Source organism: Dendrobates tinctorius, unplaced genomic scaffold, assembly GCF_039654945.1.
Source record: "Dendrobates tinctorius isolate UK_male_01 unplaced genomic scaffold, ASM3965494v1 ptg000140l, whole genome shotgun sequence".
NCBI classification, from domain to species: Eukaryota; Metazoa; Chordata; class Amphibia; order Anura; family Dendrobatidae; genus Dendrobates; species Dendrobates tinctorius.
The window spans coordinates 10,304,390-10,328,914 of record NW_027361808.1 but is presented as its reverse complement, the minus strand read 5'-3'; the positions used below and the strand labels follow the sequence as shown (position 1 = coordinate 10,328,914).

Below are 24,525 nucleotides of genomic sequence, written 5' to 3'. Positions count from 1 at the left end.
AAGCTTCTGGGGTGGGAGGACACGGGGCTCTGAGATGAGCCTTCATTGTAGTCCATTTCACAATCTTCCTCTTCTGTCCTATGCTCTTCCCCGTCTTCCTGTATCTCCTCTGTCACTGCCAGCGCTGACCCCAGCTCTCCTCCCCAGCTCCATCTTGGCGTGCCGCTGGTAGTGATTGATGTCCTCCCTCACACTCCCCAGTGCCAAAAGCAGCATCTCCGCTGTGTCTCACCTCCTGTGTCACTGATCTGTCGGCCCTGCTTCCCGCCCCTGCTTTTGCTGTGTCAGCATCTGTTGCAGCGTCTGCTGCCTCCTTCTCATCCCCCGCCGCCATGTTTCTCAGGCCTTCTGCTCTGTCTGGGCCGACCAGGAATTTTGTTATCTGTTGAGCGGCGGGCTCTGCCACCACCAAGGGGGCTCCCCCGTTTCCCTTCTTCTTCTTGGCACCCATGGTGGTGCTGTTGGGGTCCGGAATCGTGTGCTGATATGATTTTTAGTCGATTTTATGGAGGGAGCTCCTCTGCCTGCTTCCTCACTCCACCGCTGCCATGCCACGCCCCCATTGAGAGCCTTTTATACCTTTAGCTCAAGTCCAGACAGACAGGACCTTACCTGTTTCAGCAATTCCTGGATGACCCGCCAAACAAGACTCATGACATTCCGTAAACAAAGCTCTCCTCAGGGCTTTAGGCACAAGCAATTTCCCATATGGACTGTTGGTTGGTGCTGCATCCTTGGCTTTAAGAATGCTATTTTCCAACTCAGAACCAAAAGCTGCCACCACCACCCCTTTCTGCAGAATAGATTCCTCCTTTTCAGTATTAACCGCTGGGGAGAAACTTCAAGACAAAGCATCAGCTTTAACATTCTTTGTCCCAGGGATATATGTCACAAAGAAATGGAACCGGGCAAAAAATAATGCCCACCTAGCTTGACGAGCATTCAAACTTTTAGCAGCATCCAGATAGATTAGATTCTTATGATCAGTGAAGACTTGTATAGGATGCCTAGTGCCCTCCAAAAAATGTTGCCAATGCTCAAACGCAAGCTTAATAGCCAGCAATTCTCGGTTCCCAACATCGTAGTTGAGCTCCGCCTCCGAAAATTTCTTAGAAAAGAATGCACAGGGATGTACTGTATCCTCTCCCTCCTGTGACAGAACAGCCCCCACTCCTACTGATGAGGCATCCACCTCTACCAGAAAGGGCTTAGTCCCGTCTGTCTGGATCAAAACGGGAGCAGAGCTAAACTTCTCCTTGAGATGCTCAAAGGACTTAACAGCCTCAGGGGACCATTGGACAGTATTGGCACCCTTCTTAGTCAGATCAGTAAGGGGTTTGGCGATAACAGAAAAATTCTTTATGAATTTTCTGTAATAATTAGCAAACCCCAAGAATCTCTGAATTGACTTCAAGCATTCAGGTCTTGGCCACTCCAATACCGCCTGAACCTTCACGGGGTTCATCTCAAACCCATCACTGGAAGCAATGTACCCCAAAAAGCTAATTTTCTGTACCGCAAACTCGCATTTCTCCAGTTTAGCAAAGAGTGTGTTTTCTCTCAGAATCTGCAGAACCTTGCGGACTCTCTGCCAATGCGACTCCAGATCGGGCGAGTAGATCAAAATATCATCAAAATAAACGATAACACTCCTACTGATCAATGGCCTCAGAATGTCATTGATGAAATTTTGAAAGAACACCGGAGCATTTGTAAGGCATTACTAGACACTCAAAATGACCTTCTGGGGTTTTAAAGGCTGCCTTCCATTCATCGCCTTCTTTAATTCGCAGCAAATTATATGCGGAGATCAATCTTAGAGAACCACTTGGCTCCAACCAGTTGGTTAAACAAATCCGGAATTAGCGGCAAGGGGTAAGGATTGCGCGCAGTGATCTTGTTACTCTTCCTGAAATCCAAACACTGCCTAAGACCCCCATCTTTCTTTTTGACAAAAAAAGAATGCCACAGGGGACTTGGAGGGTCTTACATGACCTGCAGCAAGACTAGTGTGCAGGTATTGCTTTAAGTCCTCCCTCTCGGGGATCGTCAGAATAAATAAACGACTCTTAGGGAGAATAGCACTTGGGACGAACTCTATAGCGCAATCGTAATCTCTATGCGGTGGTAGAGCTTGTGACTCAACTTCAGAAAATACTTTCCAGAATTCCTGAATGGCTTCAGGTAGTTCATTTTTCACCACAGCAGCGATGTGTACATCACAACATTTCCCATAACACCCCTGACCCCAGGATCTTATAGTATTTGACAACCAGTCCAGTACAGGATTGTGCACTTTTAACCAGGGCAACCCCAGAACAACTGGAAAAGGCAATTTATCAAGTACAAACAAATCTAAAGATTCCTGGTGCTCCATATTCACAGTGAGTGGAAACCCGGTGACCTTTCGGGAAACGCACCCATGCTCTAGTGGAGTGTTATCAATCGCCACTACAGGAAAATGAGATGATAAAGGTACAGACTCAATCTTATACTTGTCTAGAAATTGTTGATCAATCAAATTCAGTGCAGACCCACAGTCCACCATCACTTGAAAATCCATAGTATGACCATGACAGATAGAACTACCAGAAAAAGAAACTCCTGCGGACCGTAAAAATGCAATACGAACGGGTGGGCCAGGACACTATTACGTCCACTTTCTCCGGCTCTGGACTCATGGAACCCCCACCTACCCGGTGCCCCAGGTAGTGGACTTTGCTCATGCCCATTTGGCACTTTACCGGCTTGATGGTCAGACCTGCCTGGTGAATACGCTTGAGCACCTCCTGGAGATGCTGAAGGTATTCCTCCCAGGTGGAACTGAAGACGGCAATATCGTCCAGGTATGCCACGGCGTACTTCTCCAGTCCCTGAAGCAGGTTGTTCACCATATGTTGGAAAGTGGCAGGGGCATTTTTCATTTTTCATGCCAAAGGGCAGGACCGTGGACTCGTACAGTCCAAAGGGGGTGATAAAGACGTATCTCTCCTGCGCCGCAGGGCTCAGGGGAATCTGCCAGTATCCCCGACTCAAATCCATGATGGATATGTATTTTGCATTCGCCAACCGCTCAAGCAGATCCTCGATGCGCAGCATCGGGTGTGCATCAGAGGTTGTGATGGTGTTGAGCCCCCTGTAGTCCACGCAGAACCGGGTGGTCCGATCCTTTTTAGGCACAAGAACTACAGGTGAGGCTCACGCGCTCTTGGACTGTTGAATCACCCCCAGCTGTAACATCTCCTCGATCTCTTAGCGCATAACCTGCTGCACCTCCTCAGAGATCCGATAAGTTGTTCGCCGTAGTGGGGCATGATTCCCGGTGTCCACCTCATGGACCGCTAACTCAGTCCGTCCGGGTCAGTTGGAGAACACGGCCCGGAAGAGTTCCAGGGTGGCCAACAACTGCGACCACTGGGGTACGGTTAGCGAGGCACTTACCTCCATGTCCTCAATGGACCCATTGGCCTTGGCTTGGGCCAGCATGTCCAGGAGGGGGGTCTGCCTCCCCATCCTCGGGCAGGTTGCAGACGTTCAAGATGAGCCTTCATCAGGTTGACGTGAAAGGCCTTGCGCCTACCCCAAGCATGATCAAGCGTGACCACGTAGGTGACCGGGTTGAGCTGTTGGTGTACGTCGTATGAGCATTCCCAGGCTGCCTGAAGCTCATCCGTTGGTACGGGGACCAGTACCCACACCTTTGACCCACCTGGTAGGTCCGCTGCCGGGCGTTCTGGTCGTACCAGTGCTTCTGGTCAGCCTGAGACTGCACCATGTTGTCATGTACCAACTGCGTCAATGTCTGCATCTTGTCACGGAAGAGCATGACATAATCCACAATGGACACTTCCATGGGGTTTGGCTCATCTTCCCAGGATTCTCTTATCAACCCAAGGGGTCCCTGGACTCGCCTGCCATACAGGAGCTCGAACAGGGAGAACCCCATCGAGGCCTGGGGAACTTCTCTGTAAGCGAACAGCAGGTGTGGGAGGTACCGCTCCCAGTCGCGCCCTTGGGTCTCCACCAGCATGCAGAGCATCTGTTTGAGGGTACCGTTGAAGCATTAACACAAGCCATTGGTCTGTGGGTGATATGCACTTGATACCATGTGCCTCACCAGCATTTTCTCACAGAGAGCCTCCATTAGGCGAGACATGAATTGGGTTCCTTGATCGGTAAGCTTCTCCCTGGGAAATCCTACCCTTGAAAAGATGGTCACCAGTGCATCCACCACCTTATCCGCCCTGGTTGAGGACAGAGGTAATACCTCTGGGTACCGGGTAGCGTAGTCTACTACGATGAGAATGTATCACTTTCCAGAGCTGCTGGAGACAGCCAGCGGGCCTACAAGGTCCACCGCGATTCTCTGGAAAGGCTCCTCTATCACCGGCAAAGGGATCAGGGGAGCCTTACCCACTCTTTGACAGGTGGCACAGGAGTGGCAGTATTGGGTCACGTCTGTCCCCATCTTGGGCCAATAGAAGTGTTGAGACAGCCGGGCCTTAGTTTTGCTGATAACAACTCAGCCCTAAATTGATAGGGGACTACCAGCTGTTTTTCCCTCAACAACTCCTTTTGGGATTCTCCTGGCACTGTCTCCAGGTACAACCTTTCTGGTTCCCAGAACACCCTCTCCTTATCAGTCATGGAGGGGGGCGTCTTGGCGAGGTCTCTCAGTTTCTCCAGGCTCGCATCTGAGTGCAGAGCGGCTTGGAACTCCTGACTGGAGGCAGCCAGAAGTGACATCAAGGTCCCTTCCTCACTTGGACCCTCTGGAACCTGCTCTGGGTTCACCTCTGGTTCAGTCTCTCCTGTAGCGGAGGAGGGTCCAGAATGCAGGGCGCTCCCTGCGGTCCGGGAACTCTGACTGCAGGTGACAGCGGCTATATATGTTGTCTCCCCGGGGATTTATACAGACCCATCAGCCGACGCTGCTATGGACGTTACCTCCCCATCCACCCCCAACATTTCAGGACCAGTGCTACTTATGGTCCAGTTACTTTCCTCGGTGTCACTGGTCAGTGGCATGGCATCACCTTCCTCACGGCTCCCATGCACCTCCCCATTTCCTGTAGCACCGATGCTTGCCCCTGCTAGGGGTCCCTCAGCAGTCTCACTCAGCAGAGCGACGGGGCTGAGCAGTCCTGTACCTGTGGACACATCAACCTTTGCAGAAAAATGGTTATCAGGTTCAGTTGGCACATTTACATCATCATCAGCATCATTCCTAGGGAAAGAATGGTTATTAGTTGCATCATTACTCATCAAAGCATTGGCAGGTAACACATTCAGTTTCCCATTATTATCATCATCATCAGGGTTAACATTACCCTTATCAGATTGAGGAGGGGTGTCAGGGACATAATATGCAACCATCCTCCCCAAATCAGTCCCCAATAAAACATCAGTGGGCAGGTTTTCAGACACCCCCACTTCCTGCTCCCAGCACCTCAATCAAGAAAAACCCGGGCCATTGGCAAGGGACAGCGGTTGCCCATAATCCCGGTGACAGGGTTTTCCCCTCAATAAACTCTTCAGGGGCCGCCAGTCCAAGACAGATGAGGGTTCGTTCATCCCCGGTGTCCTTGAGGCCTGTAGCAAGACGGGCCCCCACCCGGACGTGCTGCACGTTGTCATCAATCCTCCCAACCGCACCACCCACCAAAAGAGCAGGCGTTGGGCCCGGAGGCCTTGGCTGGGGGGTTCTTCTGCCTCTCCGCACAGGTGGCAGCGATATGTCCAGTCCGTTTGCAGCGGAAGCACTGGCGAGGGTCTGATGTAGGCAAATGGAACAGGGCCTCCGGAGGGATGACTGGCAGGGGCGTTGGGGTTGGTTGCAGGCTTACCCCCTCTCCAGCTAGCGGTTACTGGCTTCCGAGTCTCCGGTTTCCGGTTGGCCTCATAGTTGTCGGCAGTCTGCGCTGATTTATCTGCATTTGTTGGTTCTCGGTCCAGGATGAACTGTCAGACCTCAGCTGGGCACAGATTTAAGAACTGGTATTTTATCATCAGGTCTTTCAGCAGGTCAAAGGTGTCCACTGACAGTTCATGGATCCACGGGTCAAAGTGGGTCCTGAGTCCTTGCACCACATAGGTATAGCTGTTGTGTGGGCCACGTTGGAGTTTCCGGAACTTCTTGTGGTACACCTCAGGGGTTAGCCGGTATTTGGCGATCAGAGCTGGCGTTATAGTCGTTATCTTGTTCTGACTAGAGTTGAGCGACTTTGGTCGGATCGGGTTTCATGAAACAAAATTTGTTTCAGATGAAACTGGTCCGACTAGGGCAAAAAAAAGTCGGAGTTTCGTCTGAAACCCGATCCCAATGCAAGTCAATAGGGAATAAAAGTCGGCATTGAATGTCCTCCGCTCAATGCCGACTTTTATTTCCCATTGACTTACATTGGGGTCAGGTTTCGGACGAAACTCCGACTTTTTTTGCCCTGGTCGGAGCAGTTTCATCTGAAACAAATTTTGTTTCATGAAACCCGATCCGACCAAAGTCGCTCAACTCTAGTTCTGATGGGAGAGAAGCAAACGCCTCCAGAGCTTTGCCTTTTAGCCCTAGGGTCAAGTACCTGGCCCATTGTTTCATAGGCAGCCAGTACTGTCTGCAGGCTTTCTCAAAAGCCCTCAGAAAAGTGTCCAAATCTCCGTCCTTTTCCATCACGGGAAAATGCTCTGGCTGTGGTTTAGGACTCTGGGCGCTGCTGGGCTCATGGCTCCGGGCTGCAGAGAGTATTTCCCCCTGCTGGAGCACCTCAAGTTCGTGGTCTCTCTAAGCTTGGGCCTCTCGCTGGGCTTGGCGCTCGGCTCTCTGGGCCTCTGCCTGGTGCTCAGCTCTCTCTTGAGCTTCCAGGATCAGCTGTAAGCTCCTGTCCTTATTGTCGGTGGACATCTGTTGCAGGGCCATTTGCAGATAGCGGTCCACGACTACCTGGCTGCTGGTCAGGCTGGCCTGCACCAGCTGGACCTCTGCGGCTGCACCATCAGCAATGGTGCTGTCTTCTGCGCCCTGGCTCTGCTCCCATTGCACCAGAGCCGTGACCAACTGGGCTTTGGTCTTGTCGGCGGCATTAATCTGGTTTGCCGTGCACAGGGCCCTAAGGGCGTCCTTCTTAAGCTGCTTATAATGAGCTTCTCCTCTCGTAGCCATGGTTACCAAATAAAAGATAGGATAGAAAAAAAGAGAAGGAAGGGGGTAATGGCAAGTACACACAATTGTCTCAGAAATAATAAGCACTGAGTTTCGGTCTCCAAAACTGTTGCTGCAGGGTCCTCGGAAGCACCATGCAAGTCTTTAGTGAGAGGAGTGATTGCTCACACCAGATCACTAATGCTCTATGATTCCACCGTTCTGCCACCAATATGTCACGGTCAGGGGATGTGACCTTTGGCCACACACGGCTATCACAGACACAGGGGGCTTATCTTAGTTATCTCACCGCTGGCACCATGTGATAAAAAACAGCAAGCCAGTCTTGCCCTAACAATTTACCGCAGGGGGGTTTATTTTAGTTATCCCACCACTGCCACAATATGTTACAAGCTGTCTGGATTTATGGATATCCCACTTTCCAAGTCCACTTTGGAACTTGCAGCTCTCCGGCGTCCCCTTACCCTCAGGTCAGTCAGGGAACTACACCTAGGATAATTAGTCTGCGGACGAGCTTATTGTTTTGCAATGGCTATTAGGCCCGCTTGCAGTGAGGGAGTTATAAAAGCTTTGGCCCCAGCCACACAATCAGCTTATAAAACCCCTTCAGTCACTGCCAGCGCTACCCGCCTAGCCAGAACACACTTCGCTGCCACCAGCTTCATATTAATATTTAAAATTAATAGAGGGGTTCGAAGCAAACCCAAATCAGTAGCGTAATTATCTTATAGGCACGTATTAATTCGTCTCAGAGCAAGGAGGCAGAACAAATAAATGTTATAGTTTATTCCCAAAAGATCGGCAGTGTTTACAGATGATAAGGCTTTACGATATGAGACAATAATAGTATATACAATGCAACTACAAATAAAAGGGATTTAAAAAAAAAAACAGAGGAACTTACATGTTGCTTAAATCATTTCAGGCAGAACCATGCTGGGGATGGAGCCAGACATCATAGTTCATGGATGAGGACTTGTGGCAACAGCTCCCAAGCATCACCTCTGACTGGGGGGGGGGCTCAGTTGCAGACTTAGAAGTCTGGGCTTGTGACATCACCAAAGGGGCTGTCTGGTGACAGTCCTTCCTCCTGCTCTTACAGTTACAATCTGGCTGAAAAACTTATCATAACCATAACTCGCAAGAGGGTACCTCGTATAGAAACGCACATAGTTTCATCTTTTCCAGCCTGTCGCTGGCATTCATCCAAAACCAAACTCGAACTAGTTATTTCACACCGTTCAGGAGAAATCCATTTCTCTGGTCCTGTTGGTGCTGTGACCATGAAAAACATGGGCTAGGAAGCTGAGTCGACGCCCATCACAAAAATGGAATTTTCATATTTCTGTCACTGATTGCGTCCGAGATACGGCCTCTTTAATATTTCCCACACTTATATCCACGCACATGGGCTCAGACAAAGAAAAATTCTCTCCTGACTAATTAACATTCCTTGCAGTGAGGGAGGGGTGGCGGAAAAGAGCTAGTGTAGTGTTACAGTGAGCATGTGTGAAGCTGCAGGCACAAGGCTGCAATGTGTGACAAGGGGGGGAAGAGGGGGGGTCGCTTGGCTCTGTGCTGCTATGAATCATTCTAGAGAGTGTAGAGAATGGATGATTCTGGAATGTTCCGGAAAAAGTCATGCATGATATTTTTACATTATCGTTACAATTACTACCTTCCTTCTGCCAAAAAAACAGAAAAGAAGAGTTCCATTCTCTGGATATAAGGAGAGTGGTCCTACATAACCTCCACGTAAACAAAGAGTGGAGGAGGGATAATAACCTGTTCGTTCAACCCTATGGTCAGAATAGGTGAAAGAAAGCATCCAAAACTACAGTGGCCAATTGGATAAAAAGAGCAATCTTTGACGCTTTCCAGGTTCAAAATCTCACGTTTCCACAGAAGTTCACAGCTCATTCCACCAGAAGCAGTCTCCTTGGTGGAAAAAGCCAGCGCCTCCATCAAACAGATATGCAAAGCCGCTACCTGGTCGTCTGTCCACAACTTTGTCAGGCATTACATACTTGACTTGACATCAGTTAAAGATTTATCATTTGTGAGAAGGATTCTCCAGGCAGTTATCCCTCCCTAGACATTAGTCTTTGGTATTCCTCCTGGGGGGCTATTAGGGAAAATAGAATTAGACTTACTTTTAATTCGGTTTCTAATAACCCACCAACTCAGCACAGATAATTCCCTCCCCTTGCTCAATTATTGGATCCAGTAATAATAAATATGATTTAAAGAGTTCATACTATAGTAGTCCTTTATAATCACACTGAGGAAAGGAGGTGGGAGGGGCTATTTGACCTCTTTGATGTTTCCTGTCCCTATTAGGATGTGATGACATCCTCCTGTGTGCTGAAACCGAATTACAGGTAAGTCTAATTTTATTTTTTGGAAGGTTCATGCCCTACTACATCTAGTGTAGAAGTAACACAGCAGTTCATTACAGGAAAGGAATATCATACCAACAGTAAAGTCGTGGTGGTAGTGTGAAGGTCTGGGGCTGTTCTGCTTGTTCAGGACCTGGAAGACTTGCTGTGGTAAATAGAACAATGAATTCTGCTGTCCACCAAAAAAATCCTGACTGAGAATGTCCTGCCATCCGTTTGTGACTTCAAGCTTAAGCTCACTTGGGTTATGCAGCAGGACAATGATTCAAAACACACCACCAAGTCCACCTCTGAATGGCTTAAGAAAAACAAAATTAAGATTTTGGAGTGGCCTAGCCAGAGTCCTGGCCCTAATCCGATTCAGATGCTGTGACATGACCTTAAAAAGATTGGATGCTAGGAATCCCTCCAATGTGGCTGAATTGCAACAATTCTGCAATGATGAGTGGGCCAAAATTCCTCCAGAGCATTGTAATAGACTCATTGCCAGTTATTGCAAACTCTTGACTGCAGTTGTTGCTGCTAACGGTGGCCCAACCAGTTATTAGGTTTAGGGAGCAATCTTTTTCACATTTTAATTTTTTTTTTGTTATACACCTTAGTAACTGCACATTAATATGCGATTATACTGCAGCACAGGTGCCACGGCTGACACCTGCCTGCAGAAGTTTTTTTTTTTTTTCTGCTGTATATACAGGTATTCATTATGTAAATTAGGGGGCAGGTCACTGAGGGATCAGTGACCTGTCAGCTCAGCAGTCTGCATTATGAGTACCTAATCAGGGCACATGAAGACCCCCCACAGACCGACCGCCAGCACGGGCGTATCATTAACACAAAACTGAAAATAAAGATTAAACAACAACCACAAGAACGATTTAATCAACCCAGGTATAATTTTAATCACTATAACGGCGCCGACCTGATACTGTCTGTAGATTACTGTGCACAATCCTGCTGACAGGTTCCCTTTAATAATACTCTCATTTTAAAACTGCATTTTTTGTTTAATTCTTATGTTTGTCTAATATTTAAATTTGTTTAATGATCTGAAACATTTAAGTGTGACAAACATGCAGAGCAATCGGAAATCAGAAAGGGGACAAACACTTTTTCAGCAACTGTATGCAGAGTCCAGTAGTAGCTGAGCCAGCAGTATTGAATTGAGTCCATCACTCCCACACCCATATCTTTTTTTTTTTTCAATGCTTTTGAAACTACAAAGGATAGTGTAAGATTAGACCCAAACCACAGCCTGCCTCACTTTCTTAGTTATGTTATGTCAAACATGGTGGTGGCAGCATCATGGTTTGGACCTGCTTTTCTTCAGCAGGGACAGGGAAGATGGTTAAAATTGATGGTAAGATAGATGGAGCCAAATACAGGACCATTCTTGAAGAAAACCTGTTGCAGTCTGCAAAAGACCTGAGACTGGGACGGAGATTTGTCTTCCAACAAAACAATGATCCAAAACATAAAGCAAAATCTATAGTGGAATAGTTCACAAATAAATGTATCCAGGTGTTAGAATGGCCAAGTCAAAATCCAGACCTGAATCCAATCGAGAATCTGTGGAAAGAGCTGAAACTGTTGTTAACAAACTATCTCCATCAAACCTCCCTGAGCTCGAGCTGTTTGCCAAGGAAGAATGGGCAAGAATTTCAGTCTCTCGATGTAAAAAACTGATAGAGACATACCCCAAGCGACTTGCAGCTGTAATAGCAGCAAAAGGTGGCGCAACAAAGTATTAAGTTAAAGGGGCCGAATAATATTGCACGCCCCACTTTTCAGTTTTTGAGTTTCAACAAAAATTTAAAATAACCAATAAATTTTGTGCAACTTTACAATTGTGTCCTACTTGTTGATTCTTCACCAAAAATTAACATTTGGTATCTTTATGTTTGAAGCATGATATGTGGGAAAAGGTTGAAAAGTTCCAGGGGGCCGAATACTTTCGCAAGGCACTGTATATGTATGTGTGTGTGTGTGTATATATATATATATATATATATATATATATATATATATATATATATATGTGTGTGTGTGTGTGTGTACACACACTAAGTGGGTATGGAAAGTATTCAGACCCCTTTACATTTTTCACTCTTTGTTAAAGTTCATTTTTTTTCTCCTTAATGTACACTCTGCACCCCATCTTGACTGGAAAAAAAACCCAGAAGTTTAGAAATTTTGGCAAATTTATTAAAGAAAAACTGAAATATCATATGGTCATAAGTATTCAGACCCTTTGCTCAGTATTGAGTAAAAGCACCCTTTTAAGCTAGCACAGCCATAAGTCTTCTTGGGAATGATGCAACAAGTTTTTCACATCTGGATTTGGGGATCCTTTGCCATTCTTCCTTCCAGATCCTCTCCAGTTCTGTCGGTTTGGATGGTGAACGTTGGGGACAGCCATTTGCAGGTCTCTCCAGAGATGCTCAATTGGGTTTAGGTCAGGGCTTTGGCTGTGCCAGTCAAGAATAGTGCAAAAAATAAAGGTAACCAGCTCACCTGCTTTCTTGGCTAGTAGTGGTGCGTGGAAGCTCAGATATTTTGTGAAGCCACACGTGGAGTAAATCAATAATGAAAAAGTTTCCAGCTTCCAAATATACAAAAATGTATTCAAGGCATAAGAACAAGTATAAACGGACACTTTGGTATGTAATTTTTGATTATACACCATGTGTGTTGTAACTTGATTGGTGGGTGGTAGTATATATCTCCCATTATGTTCACCCCAAAGCAGCTTGAAAAAGAACCTATTGTTCGATACGCATTGCTGTGTCTTTCTGCTATGATGGGGCATGTCCGTTTATTTGTCAAGAATAGTCACAGAGTTGTTCTGAAGCCACTCCTTTGTTATTTTAGCTGTGTGCTTAGAGTTGTTGTCTTGTTGAAGATGAACCTTCAGCCAAGACTGAGGTTCAGAGCACTCTGGAAGAGGCTTCCATCCAGGATATCTCTGTACTTGGCCGCATTCATGTTTCCTTCAACTGCAACCAGTCGTCCTGTCCTTGCAGCTGATAAATACCCCATAGCATGATGCTGCCACCAACATGTTTCACTTTTGGGATTATATTGGGCAGGTGATGAGCAGTACCTGGTTTTCGCCACACATACTGCTTCGAATTATCACCAAAAAGTTCTATCTTTGTCTCATCAGACCAGAAAATCTTATTTCTCATGGTCTGGGAGTCTTTCATGTGTTATTTAGCAAACACTATGCTGGCTTTCATATGTATTGCACTGAGGAGAGGCTTCTGTCGGCCACTCTGCCATAACGGCACAACTGGTGGAGGGCTGCAGTGATAGTTGACTTTGCCAAACTTTCTCCCATCTACCTACTGCATCTGTGAAGCTCAGACACAGTGATCTTTTGGTTCTTCTTTACCTCTCTCACCAAGGCTCTTCTTCCACGATTGCTCAGTTTGGCTGGATGGCCAGATCTAGGAAGACTTTTGGTGGTCCCAAACTTCTTCCATTTAAGGATTATGGAGGCCACTGTTCTCTTAGGAACCTTGCCACAATTCTGTCTCTGAGCTCCTTGGCCAGTTCCTTTGACCTCATGATTCTCATTTGGTCTGACATGCACTGTGAGCTGTGAGGTCTTATTTAGGCAGGTGTGTGCCTTTGCAAATCAAGTCCTGTCAGTTTAATTAAACACAGCTGGACTCCAATGAAGAAGTAGAAACATCTCAAGGAGGATCATAAGGAAATGGACAGCATGTGACTTAAATGTGAGTGTCTGAGCAAAGGGTCTGAATACTTATGACCATGTGATATTTGTTTTTCTTTTTTAATACATTTGCAAAAATGTCTACATTTCTGTTTTTTTCAGTCATGATGGGATGCAGAGTGTACACTAATGAGAAAAAATGAACTTTTTTGACATTACCAAATGGCTGCAATGATACAGAGTGAAAACTTTAAAGGGGGTCTGAATACTTTCCATACCCAGTGTGTGTGTATGTTTGTGAATATATATATATATATACACACACATACATGCACAGCTCTGGCATAATTTAGAGACCACTGCACAGGTTTATAGAAATCAGTTTCTCTACATGAAAGCCATTCCATTCCATGGTCAGTTGAATTCCAACCAGAGTACACCTCATTCTACTTAATTAATGTGCCTCTGATTGGGTCATCACCTGAACCAAATCTTATTTAACGAAGGAAAGTATAAAAAACCCTGCTGTGATGTTCACAATCCTCTTGAAATAGGACAAGCTGGAAGGCAGAACAAGTGTTAGTAATATCCCAAAAGTAATAGGAAGGAAAAAATAACTTAACCATGCGAAACAACCTGAAAAGTCTTGAGTGAGGAAAAGAAGGGCTCAATTCTGGCTTTATAGCTGAGAGATACAGTGAGTGTCATGTTGCCTCCATCCTTAAAATTTCTAAGACCGCACTTCATTACAACAAGGTCAAGCAGCAGAAATTGGGGACAACAAAGCTACAGACCGGCAGAGGGCGAAAACGACTCTCCACTGATCGGAATGAACATCATCTTATTCCTATGTTACTCAGCAACCGCAGGATTACATCAAGTGACCTAGAAAAGGAATGGAAAATGGCAGCTGGGATTGGTGCATGGAAAGAACAGTTCGTAACAGGCTCCTAGAGGCAGGGCTCAAGTCATGTAAAGCTAGAAAAAGCCTTTCATCAATGAGAAGCAAAGGAGAACCAGGCTGAAGTTTGCCAAAGACCATAAGGATTGGACGATGGAGGACTGGAGTAAGGTAATCTTCTCTGATGAGTCTAGTTTTAAGCTTTGTCCAACAACTGGTCGTCTAGTGGTTAGACTGAGACCTGGAGAGGCGTACAAGCCACAGTGTCTTGCACTCACTGTGAAATTTGGTGGAGGATCGGAGATGATCTCTGGAGATGCTTCAGCAAGGCTGGAATTGAGCAGGTTAATCTTTTGTGAAGGACTTATGAATCAAGCCGCATACAAGGTTATCCTGGAAAAACAGTTGATTCCTTCTGTTCAGGCATCGTTCCCCAACTCTGAGGACTGTTTTTTCCAGCAGGACAATGTGCCATGCCACACAGCTAGGTCAATCAATGTGTGGATGAATGACCACCACATCAAATCCCTGTCATGGCCAGCCCAATCTCCAGACATGAGCTCGACTGAAAACCTCTGGAATGTAATCAAGAGGAAGATGGATAGCCACAAGCCATCAAACAAAGAACTGTTTACATTTTTGTACCAGGAGTGGCATAAGGTCACCCAAAAGCAGTGTGAAAGACTGGTGGAAAGCATGCCAAGACACATGAAAGCTGAGATTAAAAATCTTGGTTATTCCACAAAATATTGATTTCTGCACTCTTCTTGAGTTAAAACTTTAGTATTGTTGTTTCTAAATGTTTATGAACTTGTTCTCTTAGCATTATTTGCGGTCTGCAAGCACTGCATTTTTTGTTATTTTGACCATTTCTCATTTTCTAAAAATATATACAAAATTTAATGCTTGTAAATTTGAAGACATGTTGTTAGTAGTTTATAGAATAAAAGAGCAATTCACATTTTACTCAAAAATATATCTATAAAGAGAAAAATCTGACAAACTGAAAATTTTGCAGTGGTCTCTTAATTTTTGCCAGTGCTGTGTGTGTGTGTATATATAATTTATTTTTTTTGCTTATTTAATCCATGGAGACAATTTGAAAAACTATGGATTTTTCATTATGGAAATATGAATGTTATGTCTGCAATAAATTTATTTGCTGTTAAATATTGTACTGACAGATAGCAGAATCTTCGTTCTCAATAACATTCTTCGGGGAGGGTTACAGTCGCGGCATAGACCCACAACAGGCAAAACCCAATGTGAAAATCTGCACACAGGTTTCAGGACCAGGTAAAGTAATCCCTTCTTTGTTAAACTAAACTTCTAGTAAAATAATATACTGTAAATTATCTCAAAGTTGTTCTTTTCTTAAATAGAATTTTATTGGTATTTTTCCCAAAAATTGCTTCACAGAAATTGGATATGTTACTACCCCAATAACCATGGTTCAAGCTGGAATGACTATTCTAAAGGAGCCAGAATCTCTTCCAAAAAGGTACCTGTAGTATTCGAATACAAACTGCTTACTAATCTAATCTAATCGTGGGTACAAAGCCTCTTGGACATAGAGTATGTCACAAAAGTGAGTACACCCAACACATTTTTTGCAAATATTTTATCTTTCAGGGGACAACACTGAAGATATTAAATATTGATTCAATGTAAATTTGGTGTGCTCTCTAAATAACTCACACACTCATTCATTCATGTCTAAACCGCTGGCAACAAAAGTGAGTACACCTCTAAGTAAAAATGGCCAAATTGTGCCCAAAGTGTCAATATTTTGTGTGGCCACCATTATTTTCAAGCACTGCCTTAACTCTCTTGGGCATGGAGTTCACTAGAGCTTCACCGGTTGCCACTAAAATCTTCCACTTCTCCATGACATCACGGAGCTGGTGGATGTTATTGTGCTCCTCCACCTTCCATTTGAGGTTGCCCCACAGATACTGTTTTGCCAGTCCTGCACCATTATCCATAGTTTCTTTAGCAAGATAGTGGTCATCTTGGGGGTGTGTTTGGTGTTATGTTGGAATACAGCCCTGCGGCCCAGTTTCTGATGGGAGGGGATAAATGTTCTACTTCAGTATGTCACAGTACATGGTGGTATTCATAGTTTTCTTTTTTTTTTTTTTTAACTGTGTATTTTATTAACATTTTTAAACAGATACAGAAAAAGTACATGAATGTATAGATATGTCTCACAAGCTTGTTAGCAATAACTGTAAACCAGAAATCAGTATACATATCTTAATATCCACTAATACAATGAAAAAAGGGAATATGACAAGACGAACAATACAATACTAGACAGGGAAATATAAGGAGGGGGGGGAAGGAGCGGGGAAGGTGAATATTTCAGGCTTCCATCAAGGCCAAACTTCACTGTTATTCTTTATTGGCCCAATAAGTGTCCCAAAGTGACCAAACACTTTCAAAAAGATCTACCGTGTCATTTGACAAGGCAGATAGATACTCCATCCTTCTCACATCTTGGATCCGAGAATGGAGATCGGCAAGTGAGGGTGGGTGGGCTAACCTCCAGTTACAGGCAATTAGACACCTGGCGGCTGTGGTCATATACAACAGTAACCGCTTCACTCTCTTCCCCAGCTGAACAAGTGGTATATTTAATATGTAGAATTTAGGATCCAGGGGAACCCGAAGGTTAGTTACTTTATAAATAAGAGATTGCACCAGCCTCCAGAAACCCTGGATATTGGGGCATACCCAGAATATGTGCGGTATGTCTCCTCCTGTAGCTCCACACCTCCAACAATTGTCAGGTATAGTTGTGTTTAGTTTATGTAGTAGTGATGGGGTGTGATACCAATACATAATTAATTTATACTGATTTTCCTTATAAACATAGCACGAAGATGTCTTTGAGGCAGTATCCCAGATCCGTTTCCACGTACACAAGGGTCTCCTCTTTGGTCAGACCTCATCTGGAATATTGTGTCCAGTTTTGGGCACCACATTTTAAAAAAGACATCAACAAACTGGAGCAAGTTCAGAAAAGAGCGACCAGAATGGTGACCGGTCTGCAAACCCTGTCTTATGAGGAAAGGTTGCAGGATTTGGGAATGTTTAGTTTGCAAAAGAGAAGACTGAGAGGAGACTTAATTGCTGTCTACAAATATCTAAAGGGCTGTCACATTGTAGAAGGATCAACTTTATTCTCATTTGCACAAGGAAAGACTAGAAGCAATGGGATGAAACTGAATGGGAGGAGACACAGATTAGATATTAGAAAAAACTTTTTGACAGTTAGAGTGATCAATGAGTGGAACAGGCTGCCACGAGAAGTGGTGAGTTCTCCTTCAATGGAAGTCTTCAAACAGAGGCTGGACAGACATCTGACTGGGATGATTTAGCGAATCCTGCTTTGAGCAGGGGGTTGGACCAGATGGCCCAGGAGGTCCCTTCCAACTCTACGATTCTATGATTCTATGGTCTCACCAAGGAAATCTTCCCATTTCCTCATATAGGTGTGATTTGGCTTGTCTTCTGGGCATGGGGCAACTAAAATACGATATATATCTGAGATAAGGCCTTTAGTAGAAACCCCAGCTCTGCATAATCTTTCAAATAGTGTAGGGATAGAGACTTCTAAGGAGGCAAAAAGGGAATGCATCAGGTGTCTTACTTGTAAATACCGATACTGGAAATTGCCAGGGAGATTGAATTTAGCAGATATGTTGGCGTAGGGGAGAAGGACTCTGGAACTTGCGTCTACTATGTCAGCAAAGCAAAAGAGTTTCCTGTCAAACCATGTTTTAGTCGCTATACCCTGCATACCATCTGGCATTCTGGGTTTAAAAAGAAAAGAAGTCAAGGGAGAACGTTCGGATTTAAGTGGAAACTTTTTGACACAACAGTCCCATATCCTCTTAGTGAAGGCTATAGGGCCCAGGGTATGTGGATCAAGCTTGTTAGATGAGGTGCCCCAGAGGTAGGAGTTGGGGTGTATTGGGGCAAGCCATAACTTCTCTATTTCCATCCATCTAGAGAAGGCACAGTGATTAGACCATGCAGGGATGTGACGTAAGTGTACTGCCCAGTAGTACCTAGTAATATCTGGGACCCCCAAGCCTCCTCTCAGTTTACTGTCAAATAAAGTGGTTTTCTTGATTCTATGTCTCTTGTGGGCCCAAACAAATTGAAGTATACTAGACTGAATGTTGCGCAACTCTTTGTATGGCACACACACCGGAAGGGTCTCAAATAGGTAAAGTAGCTTTGGCAGAACAGACATTTTGACTGCAGAGATTCTGCCAAACAGAGACAACGGGAGCCTGTTCCAATTGAGCAGGAGCTTTTTTATCTCAGTAAATAAACTAGGATAGTTCTGCTGGTATAATAGCTTATACTTAGATGTTAATTGTATCCCCAGGTATGTCAAGGATATATTTTTCCATTTATAGTTGTAGTTTTCCTGTAATGAGGAAACCCGCACCTGTGGAATATTAAGAGGCAGAGCTTCCGTTTTGTTCTGGTTGACCTTATACCCCGACAGCCTTCCAAATTGTAGCAATAAGGAATGCAAATTCGGGAGGGTGATATGTGGTTGGGACAAAATCAATAGGACATCATCCGCATATAGAGATAGCTTAAACTCCTTATCTCGTACCATTACTCCACGTATATTAGGGTCTTTGCGAATAGCAGCAGCCAATGGTTCAATACACAAGACAAAAAGAAGGGGGGACAAAGGGCATCCCTGACGGGTGCCGTTGTGTATTTGAAAGGGTTGAGATGTGGCATAAGGAAGCCTGACCGAAGCTGAGGGGCATGAATATAGACTTTTCAGGGCAGTAATAAATGCACCCGAAATTCCAAAATGATGTAACGTTTCGAACATGAATGGCCACCCCAGTCGGTCAAATGCCTTCTCCGCATCCAAACTAAGAAGGAGTGCTTCACTCTCTGTCTTATTAACAACCTCTACTAAGTCAATGATCTTCCTGGTATTGTCTCCTCCCTGTCTACATGGGACAAAACCCACCTGGTCTTTGTGTATTAGGTGAGGGAGTAGCGGTGAAAGACATAGAGCCAGTAGTTTAGTAAAGATTTTCATATCAGCATTAAGGAGTGCTATGGGCCTATAATTGGCACATTCCATAGCATCCTTCCCCGGTTTGGGTATAAGCGTAATGTAAGAATGTAGCATACTTGCGGGTATAGGGGAGCCCGTGAGGAAGCTATTAAATAATTTAACTAAATAGGGGGTGAGTCGAACCGCAAACGCCTTGTAGTAGAAGTATGTCAGGCCGTCTGGACCCGGTGATTTTCCATTAGGAAGTAATTTAAGCACCTCTCCTACCTCTTCACCCGTGATTTCTTTATTCAGTGTATTTCCAGTGTTCTTAGTAAGAGTAGGCAGCTTACACTGCTCAAGAAAGGAGTGGATTAGGTCCCTCTGTTTTCCTGGGTCTGTAGGAAGAGTGCTAGGCAAAGAATACAATCTTGACAAATAATCCTGAAAGATGTTTGCGACTTTAGTGGGATCATAGAACATATTCCCTCCCGAATCCATAGTTTTCTAAATGAACTGCAGCTCCCCACAGTCGGCAGCACTCAAGCAACCCCAAACCATGACAGTCCCACAATCATGCTTGACAGTAGGCAAGACACACTTGTCTTAGCAATCCTCACTTTGTTGCATCAAATGGTTAGCACCATCTGAACCAAATAAGTTTATCTTGGCTTACTGAAACCATGTCCTGTAGTCTGCTTGTCTTCCATAAGCTGTAGACCATTTAAATGCAGAGTTCGGCGTCTGGTCTGAGCACTGACAGGCTGACCTCCCCACCACCCCGTTAACCTTTGTAACAATGCTGGCAGCACTCATACATCTATTTTGAAAAGACAACCTCTCGATATGATGCTGAGCACGTGCACTCCACTTTGGTCCACCATGGCGAGGCCTGTTCTGAGGAGTAGAACCTGCCTTGATAAACTGCTGTATGGTCTTGGCCACCATGTTGTTGCAGCTCAGTGTCCGGGTGCTGGCAATATGCTTATAGCCTAGGCCATCTTTAATGTATGTAGAGCAACAAATCTTAGGGTTTTTTTTTTGCAGATCCTCAGTGTTCTTCACCATGAGGTGCTATGTTGAACTTCCCGTGATGAGTATGAGAGAGTGTGAGCGTTACCACACCTGCTCCCCATTCACACCTGTAACACTAATAAGTCACATGATGTTGGGTAGAGAAAACTGCTAATTGGGCACAATTCAGCTATCTTCATTGCTAACGGTTTAGACATCAATGGCTGCATGAGGTGTTTAGATAGCACACCAAAGTTACACTGTTATACAAGCTGTACACTGACTACTTAACATTGCATCAAAGTGTCATATCTTCAGTGTTGTCCCACAAAAAGATATAATAAAATATTTACAAAAATGTGAGGGGTGTACTCACTTTTGTATTCTACTGTATACCCAAATTAATACAAATGCATGGGCCATGCGCATATAGTGAACAAGTCGGTAAGACTGTTTACACCACCTCACACAGTATGTCCACATCAGACATTGCCTCTCTGAAACCTGCTCATATAGGTACTGTTCACATGGTCAGGTTTTAAATACATTGGTTAGGACCGCTCTGATGGGTATACCTTGGCATTTGGTAGAGCGGCTTAGTACACATTTTTTGCAGAAAACGTATCAACTAAATACCCTGTTTTGTTATCTTTTTACTAGCACCTGCTGTTTATCGTTGAAATTTTTTTACAGCAGAGTATTTTTTCACGTTTGCTGTATTGTGTTTCTCTGTGTATACTCAAAATGTCCACTACGATATAGTAAGAGAAGGGGAAGCGGCACTCCAAATATTTCAGCAAAGGTTGACTTTTATTGGCCCATGAGGCAACTTTTCAGTTGCCACATGGGTCAATAAAAATCTACCTTTTACGCAATTAATTGAAGTGCTGATTCCTTTTTCTTACTACATTTATCTACAATCTTTTTTTATACTGTATAGCAGAGGTGGGCAATTAATTTTTCTGAGGGGCTATATGACCCCATGACTGTTGTGGAGGGACTAATCATACTGCTTCTGATATCCAGCCCTCAGTACCATGAAAAACATCTTCCCTAAAAACAGTATGACACTCACTCACACTCTTGCTCCTCACACCATGATCCCACACATAGAATGATGACCCCATAGGCAGTATAACCTCCTACAGCGCCTTATGTGGGCAATGATGATTAAGACCCACCCACCATATTCCTCTTTAACACAATATGATGACCTCCACAGGCCCCACACACAGTATGATGCCCCCCCCCCCACAAAGTATGATGGTCCCACAGCTCAGCACACAGTATGCTGGACCCCACAGCCATCCACACACAGTATGATGCCTGCACACACAATGTAATGACCCCATAGCCCTCTAACACCGTATGGTGATATCCGACACAAAGCATGTTGGCTCCCCTCACAATATAATTCCTCAAAGCCCCACAACACCATATCCAAAGTCCCCCCCCTAAATAAAAGAATGACCATAAGCTAACACTCCTCACCTAGCCCACATTCCCCCGCTGCTCTTTTCTGGTTTTTGCTTCATGCTGACTGTGCCCTCCTCACTAGATCAAGATGCAGCCTGTCTGTGGGTCACTGTTTTCAGGTCATCTGATGTATTAAGGAACATACAAAGGGCAAAATGTGGCCCCCAGAATGTAGTTTCTCCAGGTCAGCGCTAATACATGATAAATATACACAGCAGCCACCTGACATTGAATGAACACAGGAAAGCCATGAAACATTACTGGATAACAATCTTTTGTCTCATTGTGTGCATTAGTTCAGCTTCTTAATGGTTAATGTGAAAATCTCTACTGTTTCTAATGTTTCCATTTTGTAGAATCCTGTTTTTAATTTATATTGTTGAATCCATTTAAAGGGCTTGTCTCTGCTTATAATATCGATTTTCTATCACTGCAACGTCAATGGGAGCAGAGCTGTAATTTCCTGAATTTCATATCCGCTTGCCCATTGATCTACTTTTGTTAATATTAAGATTACAAAACAAAGAACTTATGAAAATCCCGGGATCAAGAGACTCTTTAATAATAATATGCAAATGATGAAAAAATGGAGACAAGATTTTCAAAAGCTTTCTATTTATTTGATGTAGAGTATGATCACCACATGCAAAAATACATGCACTTCCACGCCTTGGCTTGCTATTAATGGTTGTCTGAGGACTATTTTGCAACATTGAATGACATTGGGCATGTAAAACATTCAAGATCCATTGCTGGCAGCTCCAATTGCAATTGTCTCCCATAGAGCACATTCAGGACATCATTGGTCGGCACATCCAGGGGCACTGTAGGCTATGGTAGTATGTTTCGGCCATGCAGGCTTCTCACAGTAACACAAGCAATATGTGGCTTAGTGTAATGTTGAATAATTGCTCCTGGTACGATACACTTTGAAGAAATGGCTGTAACACCGAGATATTGGTGTACCTGGAATGAACACTACAGCAGCCCGGTTACCATATATTATGCCACCCCACAGCATAATCCTGGGAGTAGGACCGATGTGACATTGCCTCGTGAAGGTCTCTTCAAGGTATTGCCTACTTCGTCTCCAGATAGACGTGAAGTTGGAATTGAGGTCTATCCTCTTCAGTGATTTGCCCCGCTTTTTGTCTTGGATGCAATGAAAACCAGAGATTGGTCTGGTGATGATGTGGACAATGCCATGAAGAGGCCTTCACAAGACAACTGTCACAGCCCACACGGGTAAGTCCAGTGGACGACACCACAAACACCAACAACGGGATGGAAAAAGGGAGAGGAAGGCCCTAACAGTAGGGAACGAGGGATGGGGCACCTCCTAATACAGCCTGTGCCTGTCCCTAATCTCCCCTAACACACTATGTGGGTGTCCCCCCCCCCCCGTCACGTGCCTATTCCATCGCTGTAAACTCTCACTAAACCCTGGCTAGTGCACTGGCCAGCAATGATGTTACCATCACCACTGCAGATGGTTTAAACATAGGGGGTAATAATAAACATGAGACTGACAAGGAAAGGAGAACAAGAAACTTGGCTCCAGCCGCTGCCGCCAATCTCCACACAGCAGCGAACATGAAATCAGGAAAACAAACTCCACAGAAGTAGCAGATAAACCGCTGGCACCAGAGAGCTCCAAACTCCTAGGCTGGTCTACATAGAATAACTATCACCAACAGTCACCTGATGCGTCATGTGACTAAAGGAGGATGGTAGTGGTCACCACCCATATCAGCTTACCAACAACAAAGCAGATTCCAGCAAGAAAACTGACATTAACCCTTGCTGGCACGAAAGCAAAAAACAACTTTTAAATTAAAGCAGAGCCAGAGCTGTCACAAACCCAAAAATGAATTGTTGTATGATTCAAGATCATAAGCCTGGATAAGCCCTTTTATTATTCTTTTTGTACAAGATTCAAAATTTTTCACATTTACATCATCAATGTCTATAAAGCAGGTTGTGCGTCTGAACAGTTTTGCTGAATTTCCTGCGCTGTTATTTATTCATGGTGTAATCTGAATTTTAATATATATGTGTGTAATTTTTTTTTTCTCCCAGTGGAGGAGTGTACACTCCAGGAGCAGCATTTTCCAAAACCAAGTTGATTGACCGACTGAACAAGGCTGGCATTCATTTTACTGTTCTTAGCCAGACGGAGTAATACATTCCACTATAACTACCTGTATGACAAACTGGTTCAGCACTTAGTAACACATTCAATAATTATTTCAAATTAAAATGAATTGCGTTAATAAAAAATTCTGTGTAAAATGAGAATTGTAACCATGTTTTTCATTAATAAAAAAGTCTATACTAAAGGGGTATACTCACAGTATGAAATTGGTATAGTTGGAGATTATGTAAGTAATTTAGAAAAAAGCAATTTAATTGTAAACTTATCAGCTTTCATTCTCCTGCTGTGAGATTTTTTTTATCTTGCATAATGTACAACTTTGTGCCAAGGACACCAACCACCAGAGGCTGGCTGAGCATGTGCAGTTGTTACCTTCCAATAGAGGGGTTAAACCCTAATATACCAGCCAACTCTCCCCTTCCCCTTGAATTCTATACCGCAAATATCTGCTTTATTCTTCCTACCAGCCCCTGACCTATTATCAGTCATGCAAAATCACAATCACTTAGGCCACCAGCAGCAGTTTCCAGAGCAGTTCTTGTACTCCTTGCTTTCACTTTCCAAGCCCTATTTTTGCTCAAAGTGGTAACAGATTCCAGGTCAAGCAATAATAGACCGTTAATGTGCCACTCAAACCTCTCTAAGCGAGCACAAACTCGGTAGACTAAGCTGCTAAAGCAGAATTGTCACTCAAGGAGGTGTGC

At 44.4% G+C, this 24,525-nt stretch overlaps 1 protein-coding gene across 3 annotated transcripts in view; it reads left to right on the top strand.

Moving 5' to 3' along the window:
* Positions 1 to 23,964, top strand: part of LOC141049027 (saccharopine dehydrogenase-like oxidoreductase) — a 279,626-nt gene extending 255,662 nt beyond the window's left edge. For all 3 annotated transcript variants that reach the window (XM_073545128.1, XM_073545127.1, XM_073545126.1), the window contains 3 exons: positions 15,317 to 15,428; positions 15,552 to 15,633; positions 23,746 to 23,964. In XM_073545128.1, the coding sequence (XP_073401229.1) occupies positions 15,317 to 15,428; positions 15,552 to 15,633; positions 23,746 to 23,848 (297 nt within the window). In that variant the 3' untranslated portion in view covers positions 23,849 to 23,964. The remainder of the gene's footprint in view (positions 1 to 15,316; positions 15,429 to 15,551; positions 15,634 to 23,745) is intronic.
* Positions 23,965 to 24,525: the final 561 nt, after the last annotated feature.